This window comes from Cottoperca gobio, unplaced genomic scaffold, assembly GCF_900634415.1.
Source record: "Cottoperca gobio unplaced genomic scaffold, fCotGob3.1 fCotGob3_37arrow_ctg1, whole genome shotgun sequence".
Taxonomy (NCBI): Eukaryota; Metazoa; Chordata; class Actinopteri; order Perciformes; family Bovichtidae; genus Cottoperca; species Cottoperca gobio.
The window spans coordinates 45001-57179 of record NW_021166973.1 but is presented as its reverse complement, the minus strand read 5'-3'; the positions used below and the strand labels follow the sequence as shown (position 1 = coordinate 57179).

Genomic DNA, 12179 nt, shown 5'->3' with positions numbered 1-12179 from the left:
AGTAAACTGATTTGAATGTAGAGTAAACTGGGTTGTCTGTACATTAAACTGGTTTGTCTGTGGAGTAAACTGGTTTGTCTGTACAGTAAACTGGTTTGTCTGTAGAGTAAACTGGTTTGTCTGTAGAGTAAACTGGTTTGAATGTAGAGTAAACTGGTTTGTCTGTACAGTAAACTGGTTTGAATGTAGAGTAAACTGGTTTGTCTGTACAGTAAACTGGTTTGAATGTAGAGTAAACTGGTTTGTCTGTAGAGTAAACTGGTTTGTCTGTAGAGTAAACTGGTTTGAATGTAGAGTAAACTGGTTTGTCTGTAGAGTAAACTGGTTTGTCTGTACAGTAAACTGGTTTGAATGTAGAGTAAACTGGTTTGTCTGTAGAGTAAACTGGTTTGTCTGTACAGTAAACTGGTTTGTCTGTACAGTAAACTGGTTTATCTGTAGAGTAAAATGGTTTGTCTGTAGAGTAAACTGGTTTGAATGTAGAGTAAACTGGTTTGTCTGTAGAGTAAACTGGTTTGTCTGTGGAGTAAACTGATTTGAATGTAGAGTAAACTGGGTTGTCTGTACATTAAACTGGTTTGTCTGTAGAGTAAACTGGTTTGTCTGTAGAGTAAAGTGATTTGAATGTAGAGTAAACTGGTTTGTCTGTAAAGTAAACTGGTTTGTCTGTACAGTAAACTGGTTTGTCTGTGGAGTAAACTGGTTTGTCTGTACAGTAAACTGGTTTGTCTGTACAGTAAACTGGTTTGTCTGTACAGTAAACTGGTTTGTCTGTGGAGTAAACTGGTTTGTCTGTACAGTAAACTGGTTTGTCTGTAGAGTAAACTGGTTTGTCTGTAGAGTAAACTGGTTTGTCTTGTACAGTAAACTGGTTTGTCTGTGGAGTAAACTGGTTTGTCTGTACAGTAAACTGGTTTGTCTGTAGAGTAAACTGGTTTGTCTGTAGAGTAAACTGGTTTGTCTTGTACAGTAAACTGGTTTGTCTGTGGAGTAAACTGGTTTGTCTGTACAGTAAACTGGTTTGTCTGTAGAGTAAACTGGTTTGAATGTAGAGTAAACTGGTTTGTCTGTAGAGTAAACTGGTTTGTTTGTACAGTAAACTGGTTTGAATGTAGAGTAAACTGGTTTGAATGTAGAGTAAACTGGTTTGTCTGTAGAGTAAACTGGTTTGTCTGTAGAGTAAACTGGTTTGTCTGTAGAGTAAACTGGTTTGTCTGTACAGTAAACTGGTTTGTCTGTAGAGTAAAATGGTTTGTCTGTAGAGTAAACTGGTTTGAATGTAGAGTAAACTGGTTTGTCTGTAGAGTAAACTGGTTTGTCTGTACATTAAACTGGTTTGTCTGTAGAGTAAAGTGATTTGAATGTAGAGTAAACTGGTTTGTCTGTAAAGTAAACTGGTTTGTCTGTACAGTAAACTGGTTTGTCTGTACAGTAAACTGGTTTGTCTGTGGAGTAAACTGGTTTGTCTGTACAGTAAACTGGTTTGTCTGTGGAGTAAACTGGTTTGTCTGTAGAGTAAACTGGTTTGTATGTGGAGTAAACTGGTTTGTCTGTAGAGTAAACTGGTTTGTCTGTACAGTAAACTGGTTTGTCTGTGGAGTAAACTGGTTTGTCTGTAGAGTAAACTGGTTTGTCTGTGGAGTAAACTGGTTTGTCTGTACAGTAAACTGGTTTGTCTGTACAGTAAACTGGTTTGTCTGTGGAGTAAACTGGTTTGTCTGTAGAGTAAACTGGTTTGTCTGTGGAGTAAACTGGTTTGTCTGTAGAGTAAACTGGTTTGTCTATACAGTAAACTGGTTTGTCTGTACAGTAAACTGGTTTGTCTGTGGAGTAAACTGGTTTGTCTGTACAGTAAACTGGTTTGTCTGTGGAGTAAACTGGTTTGTCTGTACAGTAAACTGGTTTGTCTGTGGAGTAAACTGGTTTGTCTGTACAGTAAACTGGTTTGTCTGTAGAGTAAACTGGTTTGTCTGTACAGTAAACTGGTTTGTCTGTACAGTAAACTGGTTTGTCTGTAGAGTAAACTGGTTTGTCTGTAGAGTAAAGTGATTTGAATGTAGAGTAAACTGGTTTGAATGTAGAGTAAACTGGTTTGTCTGTAGAGTAAACTGGTTTGTCTGTAGAGTAAACTGGTTTGTCTGTGGAGTAAACTGATTTGAATGTAGAGTAAACTGGTTTGTCTGTACATTAAACTGGTTTGTCTGTAGAGTAAAGTGATTTGAATGTAGAGTAAACTGGTTTGTCTGTAAAGTAAACTGGTTTGTCTGTACAGTAAACTGGTTTGTCTGTACAGTAAACTGGTTTGTCTGTGGAGTAAACTGGTTTGTCTGTACAGTAAACTGGTTTGTCTGTGGAGTAAACTGGTTTGTCTGTAGAGTAAACTGGTTTGTATGTGGAGTAAACTGGTTTGTCTGTAGAGTAAACTGGTTTGTCTGTACAGTAAACTGGTTTGTCTGTGGAGTAAACTGGTTTGTCTGTACAGTAAACTGGTTTGTCTGTAGAGTAAACTGGTTTGTCTGTACAGTAAACTGGTTTGTCTGTGGAGTAAACTGGTTTGTCTGTACAGTAAACTGGTTTGTCTGTAGAGTAAACTGGTTTGTCTGTACAGTAAACTGGTTTGTCTGTGGAGTAAACTGGTTTGTCTGTAGAGTAAACTGGTTGGAATGTAAAGTAAACTGGTTTGTCTGTGGAGTAAACTGGTTTGTCTGTAGAGTAAACTGGTTTGTCTGTGGAGTAAACTGGTTTGTCTGTACAGTAAACTGGTTTGTCTGTACAGTAAACTGGTTTGTCTGTGGAGTAAACTGGTTTGTCTGTGGAGTAAACTGGTTTGTCTGTAGAGTAAACTGGTTTGTCTGTGGAGTAAACTGGTTTGTCTGTAGAGTAAACTGGTTTGTCTGTAGAGTAAACTGGTTTGTCTATACAGTAAACTGGTTTGTCTGTACAGTAAACTGGTTTGTCTGTGGAGTAAACTGGTTTGTCTGTACAGTAAACTGGTTTGTCTGTGGAGTAAACTGGTTTGTCTGTACAGTAAACTGGTTTGTCTGTGGAGTAAACTGGTTTGTCTGTACAGTAAACTGGTTTGTCTGTAGAGTAAACTGGTTTGTCTGTACAGTAAACTGGTTTGTCTGTACAGTAAACTGGTTTGTCTGTGGAGTAAACTGGTTTGTCTGTGGAGTAAACTGGTTTGTCTGTGGAGTAAACTGGTTTGTCTGTACAGTAAACTGGTTTGTCTGTGGAGTAAACTGGTTTGTCTGTACAGTAAACTGGTTTGTCTGTGGAGTAAACTGGTTTGTCTGTGGAGTAAACTGGTTTGTCTGTGGAGTAAACTGGTTTGTCTGTGTGTACTAACACCTGTAGAAATCAACACATCAGTTTGACGTTGCAGGAAACTTGTTGTTAACAAAAATAAATATGTTTTCACTGTTTCGGCGTCCAAACCGACGTTTAAAATGTGTTGAGATAAGAAGGTTAAAGCGTTCGGTGTGAAAACTTTTCTTTTCTGTTACTTTAGTTTTAATATTTGACACTTTTCTTTCAGTAACTCACCTTCCTGTCTGTGCTTCTGTCCCACCAGCCCATCCTGTACGAAGGTCAGGACAAGAACCCCGAGATGTGCCGCGTCCTCCTCACCCACGAGATCATGTGCAGGTAAGATCACAGCGCTGTGTGTGTGTGTGTGTGTGTGTGTGTTTAAAGGTGCTGATCCTAGTTTAATTGTATAGATATTTTTTATATTATTAAAGCACTTTGAGCTGCATTTTTGTATGAAAGATGGTTAGATAAAATGGTATAAGATGGTATAAATATTCACAGAAGTTACCGTTTGTTGGCTTGTTTGTGTGTGTGTGTGTGTGTGTGTGTGTGTGTATCACTAAGAGAAAAAAGAACAGCTGTTGGTTGGATGTTCATCACACCAATCAACACGTTTCCTGCCCCGCGTGTCTCTGCTGTCGTCTGAGAGTTAATGGTTTTACTGCTTCAGACTGAGGAGTGAAGAAGAAGAAGAAGAGTTGGGGGTGTGTGGGGTGGGGGGGTAAAAATAGGACACACACACACCTATAACACACACCTGAAGCTGCAGAGACTTTGAGCCACGTTTAGATTTGACTTTTTTAAAATAATGAATCCACTGGATCTTCGTTGGTTCATCAGTAAACTGGTTCAACTGGTTCATATGGGCATGAAGTGCAAAACTCAGCCGCACTAAAGTGGTTTCAATGTTGTAGCACAACTGGGTGAATGTAAATACATTGGGAGAATACAATTAGAGTAAACTGGTTCACGTGTCAACTGGTGTTAATGAGCAGTAGATACGATCAGATTTGGTGTAAACTGGTTTATATCTGCAGTGAACTGATTCACATTATGCTGTAAACTGGCTTACCTGGTTTCTGTGCAGTGAACTGGTTTGTATGTGAACGTGACACATAAACTGGTTTAAAGATGAGGTGTGAACAGGGTGTAGCTGCCGGTTAGATGTGTGAGAGAAATGTTTTCTGTTGCACAGATTAAAGCTGCTGCAGTAACGTGTGAGCACTTTGACCTCCGCGTGTTTTCTTGGGTCCCTCTGAACGTCCCTCGTCCTCCGACTCTTATCGATGCGTGGGGATAACCCCCCCCCAGATCCCTTCGCTCAGAGCTTCATAATGGCGGCCGGCTGTCTGAGCTTCAGTCATTATGTGATTGAGTGCGATTATTAACCGGCTTCCCCCCCGATGGATGCTGTGTTTCCACTCGCTAATGAGAGGCATCAGAGAGTCCGCTCCCAGGTGAGCTCTTTAAGGGCGTCCCTGTTGGTTCGTCTACCTGATCGCACTCCTCATATTTACATTCTGCAGACGCAAATATTGTTCGTGAGACTCTGAACAGAAGTTACTGAGGAGTCTTTGTTATCGGGACATGATGTTCTTCTGCTTAAAGAAACTCTTAAAGTCATTCAAATAATGAACCAACGTGTGTGTGTGTGCGTGTGTGTGTGTGTGTGTGTGTGTGTGTGTGCGTGTGCGTGTGTGTGTGTGTGTGTGACCTCTCCATCATATCATTGCGGCACATTAACCATTCTTAAACGGCACTCTGCTGCTTTCCAAAACTACCAATCACAACCAGTGAGCAGCCAGGTTGGCACGGCGGCGTTGCCAGCGGGCTCCCGGAGGCTCGCCAGCTCCGGGCCGCTCTCCTCTCATACTCTTCGCCTCGCTCTCCCTCGCTCTCCCTCGCTCTCCCTCGCTCTCCCTGGCCGTGCTGGCAGGCTCCGGGCGATGCTGCGGAGTAAAACCTGCTGCCCTGCTCACAGAGAGGGAAAGGGTTCGCTTCCAGGCCAGGCGGCGCCGGCTGCTGGCAGCCAATCATCAGGCCCGGCTGCTGCCGCCGAGGCGTTCCAGGCCTTCGGGTAATTACAACACTTGCCCTTTGAAAGCGAGCCCTGCCCGTCCCGCTCCGTGTTATCTGGACGCTGTGATCCGAGCGCCGGCCTCAGGGAGCCTTTGAAGGGGCTCGCTGTTATTCTTTTTATTTCTCTGTGTGATGGTGGAGCGCCGACACGCCCGGACAAACCTCTTCTTTGTGGCTTAAGTAGATTCCACTTGTGGCGACGTCTGAAGTGGCGAGGAAGAGCAGCCAGCAGTAATGATGCTTGTGTGGCCCGGCTGAGGCTCGCCGGCCAAACTGGCTCCTGTGGCTGAATTATTTTTGGGGCCTGAGTGTGTGTGTGTGTGTGTGTGTGTGTGTGTGTGTGTGTGTGTGTGTGTGTGTGTTTGTACAGCTCTCTGCAGCGGCGATCAGGGACAAACTCTCTCCACCAGAATGAGTGACAGCGGCAACAACACACACAGTTTGTTTTATTTTTGTCAGTTTTTAGACACACACACACACACACACACACACACACACACACACACACACACACACACACACACACACACACTCCCTCTCAGGCTTGTGTGTGTTGTTCCTCTCAGTCATTAGCCGTCCGTGGTGTTAGCCTGTCTGCGGCCCGGGGGGAAACGTCATTAAGGCGGTATATTGTGGACGCTCAGCCAAGGTTTGTTTTTGTCTTTGGAAAGGGGCCCCCGCTCCCTGGAGGGGCCCCGGCTGAGCTCCTGGGGTCCAGTTTGTTTATAACACTTCTTTGGCAGTTTGGAGGAGGTTGTCACCACAGCAGCACCAGTGGGTTTCCAATGCTAATTGGTCTCCTGGAAGTTTCACTAATGGCTCCAAGTAGCTGGGGGAATAAATTATTGTGGCGCGTCCTATGGTAACAGTCACACACACACACACACACACATCCATACAGTCACACACACACACACACACACACACACACACACACACACACACCCATACAGCCACAACACAGCGCTTAGTTTATGATTTTTCTGTACTTACAGATCAGACGGCGTGATAAATGATTCATAAAGAGTCTCATTTGGCATTCACAGCCTCGATTTGACGCTTGTTTGTCAAATGGCAATGTGATTCAGGACAGCATGGGGCGAACGCAGGAGCGTAATTGGACGTCGCGGGTCGTATGCGATATGATTAATTTTTAAGAATTACCGGAAGATATGTTAATGACCCTCGCGGCGATGAGGAAGATGTGGATTCATTGTGCGGAGCAGCTTGTCAGAAGATTACAGCAGAAGTTGTTATTAATGATGGATCCTCGTGTTCACGCTCATTCATTCACTTTCACTCGTCTCTGCCTCGTTGGACCATCAAATATTTCTCTTATGTAAAAGAGATTATCAGATTCTAAACTCCTGTAACTTCTAGAAATCCTCTTATAATAAAGACTGTTAATTATTGTTTATGGATATATTTGGATATTTAGACGCCATGTTTGACTTTGTGAAGCTGTGAATTTATGACAATCTTTCACCTTTTTAGAATAAATAATGATCAAATAATAAATCACATAAATAAAAGATTTATCTAGTAAACTCATATATTAAATTATATATATTATATTATATATATTATATTATATATATTATATATATAAAATATATAATATAATATTATTTATATTATATATATTATATTATATATATAATATATATATATAATATATATAATATAATATATATTATATTATATATATTATATTATATATATTATATTAATGTATAATTATTACCGATGAATTTGAACTTGTTTATATACTGTTGAGTAAATTCATTTCTAACATTTAATTATAATAATAATTATATTTCTTATCTGAAATCGTCTCAGATTCAAACCGTTGATGATAAAGACAAAATAATTTAAATAAACAGATTTGCAGTTTGTCACAAGAATCTAAGTTTCTTATATTCTCTTTAAAATAAAAGATTAAAATAATGTTAAAGGCAGTAACTCCTCACGTATACGTGAGTTATACATCAGCTGTTAACAGACATAAACAGCTGATGAGTTTGATTTTAAAACATTATTATGTTAAATAAATACCTTATTTATACGTCTATAGATTTACTTTTACTGTTTACATTGATTATTAAATAATTACTTTTTGACTCGTTGACAAAACAATGAGTTTGTTTTTCCACCTTTGGTATTAATTAATAAACTAAAATGATGAATGTTTCATACGTATCTTATAAGTGTACTTAAGTGCATTACTTATTTATATATTATATATATATATATTATTCTTTTACACTTTCTTTATTGGATTTTCAAGAAGCATAAATGATACATAATTATATCACTATACATTTACGTAATAACAAATAAATAAATAGTAATATAACAGATGTGTAGTAGTTACTGCTGGTAATCACTTAACATATAAATCTATTAAAGGAACAAATCACCAGATTATAAACTTCATATAAACTGTGAGGCCCGTGGTGCGTTCACTGACCTGCTCTCTCTGCTGACTCTGAGGCCCGTGGTGCGTTCACTGACCTGCTCTCTCTGCTGACTCTGAGGCCCGTGGTGCGTTCACTGACCTGCTCTCTCTGCTGTCTCTGAGGCCCATGGTGCGTTCACTGACCTCCTCTCTCTGCTGTCTCTGAGGCCCATGGTGCGTTCACAGACCTGCTCTCTCTGCTGTCTCTGAGGCCCGTGGTGCGTTCACAGACCTGCTCTCTCTGCTGTCTCTGAGGCCCGTGGTGCGTTCACTGACCTCCTCTCTCTGCTGTCTCTGATGGATATTAATGTGCTGGATTCAGCCTGCTGCTGTAAAACATGCCACGCTGACCCACGACACCAGAAGCCTCGTTTGGCTCCACCCGTCCCCTGCGGGGCTGGAATAGAAACCCAGCGCCCCCTCCCTCCGGATGCCTCCGCAGCTCCTGGTCGCCCCCTTGGGTTTCATGTCGGCGGCTGGTGGGATGAATCGCTCGCCGGCCGCTTTGCCCTCTGGCTACCTGGACTGGGCGGCTGTTTTGGCGAGCAGCTGTCCGGTTGGCTGGCTGGTTGTTGGGGGCGATGGCACTGGGGGGGGGGGGGGATCCACAGTGGTTCCTCCATCGCTGGGCGTCATCCAACTGTTACTGACCTTGGCTGGGACCTCACCCAGCTGGAGAGAGAGAGAGAGAGAGAGTGTGTGTGTGTGTGTGTGTGTGTGTGTGTGTGTGTGTGTGTGTGTGTGGGGAGGTGAAGCGGGGCTGTAGAGCATGTTCAGTGCTTCACACACACACACACACACACACACACACACACACAATGAAAACAGTAACAGTGTAATAAAACAAACTGTTTGTGTGACATGTGGAACTTTATTGTGGCGGGACTTTACACTCTACCTGTCCTTCTCTCTTCCAGTCGGTGTTGTGACAAGAAGAGCTGCGGGAACCGCAACGAGACGCCCTCCGACCCCGTCATCATCGACAGGTAGGAGCTCCCAAACCTGTCTGTCTCTCTGTACCGCCGTGTACCTGTCTGTCTTCTCTCCTCTGCTCAGTGCAGGACTCGTTCACACTGAATACTACAGACGCACTCAACCTGCTGCGGAGATCATGAAACCTTCAGTGTGTTCCAGATGTTTCAGGTCTTCCTCAGGTGTTTACACTGCTGGTGTTCAGGTCTCCTTCCTAGTTTCAGGTCTTCCTCAGGCGTTTACACTGCTGGTGTTCAGGTCTCCTTCCTGGTTTCAGGTCTTCCTCAGGCGTTTACACTGCTGGTGTTCAGGTCTCCTTCCTGGTTTCACTTCATGTGTGTGAACTTGATGATGAAGATGATTCGTCTTCACAAATGAAAGTTAGCAGAAGTTCGTCTGAGCACAAACCCAGCCGCCCGGCATCAAGTCACATTTCCTGTGTTTCCTGGCGTCTCGCTTCCTCCTCACCTCTCTCTCCCGACACGCCGCTCTGTGTGAATTGTGTAATCAACACCCGGCGGAGAACGCAGCAGTATGATGTCATGTGACACAGACGGCGGCTCGTCTCCGATCTCGTGCACGGACATAATATCCAAACGCTCAAATACAACGTTAGCTGTCCAAATTCCAGGTTTCTGTGGACGCAAGACCTGTCTGTCTGTCTGCAGCTCCTGTCTGTCTGTGTGCAGCTCCTGTCTGTCTGTCTGCAGCTCCTGTCTGTCTGTGTGCAGCTCCTGTCTGTCTGTCTGCAGCTCCTGTCTGTCTGCAGCTCCTGTCTGTCTGTGTGCAGCTCCTGTCTGTCTGCAGCTCCTGTCTGTCTGCAGCTCCTGTCTGTCTGTGTGCAGCTCCTGTCTGTCTGTCTGCAGCTCCTGTCTGTCTGCAGCTCCTGTCTGTCTGTGTGCAGCTCCTGTCTGTCTGCAGCTCCTGTCTGTCTGTCTGCAGCTCCTGTCTGTCTGTGTGCAGCTCCTGTCTGTCTGCAGCTCCTGTCTGTCTGCAGCTCCTGTCTGTCTGTCTGCAGCTCCTGTCTGTCTGTGTGCAGCTCCTGTCTGTCTGTCTGCAGCTCCTGTCTGTCTGCAGCTCCTGTCTGTCTGTGTGCAGCTCCTGTCTGTCTGCAGCTCCTGTCTGTCTGCAGCTCCTGTCTGTCTGTGTGCAGCTCCTGTCTGTCTGTCTGCAGCTCCTGTCTGTCTGTCTGCAGCTCCTGTCTGTCTGCAGCTCCTGTCTGTCTGTGTGCAGCTCCTGTCTGTCTGCAGCTCCTGTCTGTCTGCAGCTCCTGTCTGTCTGTGTGCAGCTCCTGTCTGTCTGTCTGCAGCTCCTGTCTGTCTGCAGCTCCTGTCTGTCTGCAGCTCCTGTCTGTCTGTGTGCAGCTCCTGTCTGTCTGCAGCTCCTGTCTGTCTGTCTGCAGCTCCTGTCTGTCTGTCTGCAGCTCCTGTCTGTCGCAGCTCCTGTCTGTCTGTGTGCAGCTCCTGTCTGTCTGTCTGCAGCTCCTGTCTGTCTGCAGCTCCTGTCTGTCTGTGTGCAGCTCCTGTCTGTCTGCAGCTCCTGTCTGTCTGTCTGCAGCTCCTGTCTGTGTGCAGCTCCTGTCTGTCTGTCTGCAGCTCCTGTCTGTCTGCAGCTCCTGTCTGTCTGTCTGCAGCTCCTGTCTGTCTGCAGCTCCTGTCTGTCTGCAGCTCCTGTCTGTCTGTCTGCAGCTCCTGTCTGTCTGTCTGCAGCTCCTGTCTGTCTGCAGCTCCTGTCTGTCTGCATGAACTCTGTCACTGGATGACTTTGATATGAAGAGAGTTCAAAGCTTGAGGGATTTATGGACTTTTATTCTGGAGGGACATCAGAGATACTGACGTCCTGTTCGTCACTGAATCTAAAGATGTGTGTCATGTGTTGGTGAGCCAATCAGCAGCCAGACATCAGCTCACAGCTGTTTAGAAACACCTGCATGCACCTGTCTCTTTCACCTCCCCTCCTCACCCCCTCCTCTCACCCCCTCATCTCCCCCCTCCTCTTTACACCCTCATCTCACCCCCTCCTCACCCCCCTCCTCTCACCCCCTCATCTCATCCCCTCCTCTCACCCCTTCCTCACCCCCTCATCTCCCCCCCTCCTCTTTACAACCCTCATCTCACCCCCTCCTCACCCCCTCCTCTCACCCCCTCATCTCATCCCCTCCTCTCACCCCTTCCTCACCCCCTCATCTCCCCCCCTCCTCTTTACACACCCTCATCTCACCCCCTCCTCACCCCTCCTCTCACCCCCTCATCTCATCCCCTCCTCTCACCCCTTCCTCACCCCCTCATCTCCCCCCTCCTCTCCCTCCCTCCTCTTTACACCCTCATCTCACCCCCTCCTCACCCCCTCCTCTCACCCCTTCCTCACCCCCTCATCTCCCCCCTCCTCTCCCCCCCCTTCCTCTTTACACCCTCATCTCTCCCACTCCTCTCCCCCCCCCTCCTCTTTACACCCTCATCTCACCCCCTCCTCACCCCCTCCTCTCACCCCTTCCTCACCCCCTCATCTCCCCCCTCCTCACCCCTCCTCTTTACATACACCCTCATCTCCCCCCCTCCTCTCCCCCCCTCCTCTTTACAACCCTCATCTCACCCCCCTCCTCTCCCCCCCTCCTCTTTACAACCCTCATCTCTCCCCCTCCTCACCCCTCCTCTCCCCCCCTCCTTTCCCCCCTCCTCTCACCCCCTCCTCACCCCCTCATCTCCCCCTCCTCTTTACAACCCTCATCTCTCCCCCTCCTCTCACCACCACTCATCTCCCCCCCTCCTCTCCCCCCTCCTCTCCCCCCCTCCTCTTTACAACCCTCATCTCTCCCCCTCCTCTCACCACCTCATCTCCCCCCCTCATCTCCCCCCTCCTCTCCCCCCCTCCTCTTTACACCCTCATCTCACCCCCTCCTCACCCCCTCCTCTCACCCCTTCCTCACCCCCTCATCTCCCCCCTCCTCACCCCCCTCCTCTTTACAACCCTCATCTCCCCCCCTCCTCTCCCCCCCTCCTCTTTACACCCTCATCTCTCCCCCTCCTCACCCCTCCTCTCCCCCCCTCCTTTCCCCCCCTCCTCTCACCCCCTCCTCACCCCCTCATCTCCCCCCTCCTCTTTACAACCCTCATCTCTCCCCCTCCTCTCACCACCTCATCTCCCCCCCTCCTTTCCCCCCCTCCTCTCACCCCCTCCTCACCCCCTCATCTCACCCCCCTCCTCACCCCCTCATCTCCCCCCCCTCCTCTTTACAACCCTCATCTCCCCCCCTCCTCTTTACAACCCTCATCTCTCCCCCTCCTCACCCTCTCATCTCTCCCCCTCCTCTCACCCCCTCCTCACCCCCTCATCTCCCCCCTCCTCAACCCCCTCATCT

At 46.5% G+C, this 12179-nt stretch overlaps 1 protein-coding gene across 1 annotated transcript in view; it reads left to right on the top strand.

Moving 5' to 3' along the window:
- Positions 1-12179, top strand: part of LOC115005847 (transcription factor COE1-like) — a gene marked incomplete at its 3' end in the record, with an annotated part of 121953 nt that overhangs the window by 64965 nt on the left and 44809 nt on the right. The window contains exons 9-10 of the mRNA XM_029427817.1: positions 3575-3648; positions 8767-8835. Of these exons, the coding sequence (XP_029283677.1) occupies positions 3575-3648; positions 8767-8835 (143 nt within the window). The remainder of the gene's footprint in view (positions 1-3574; positions 3649-8766; positions 8836-12179) is intronic.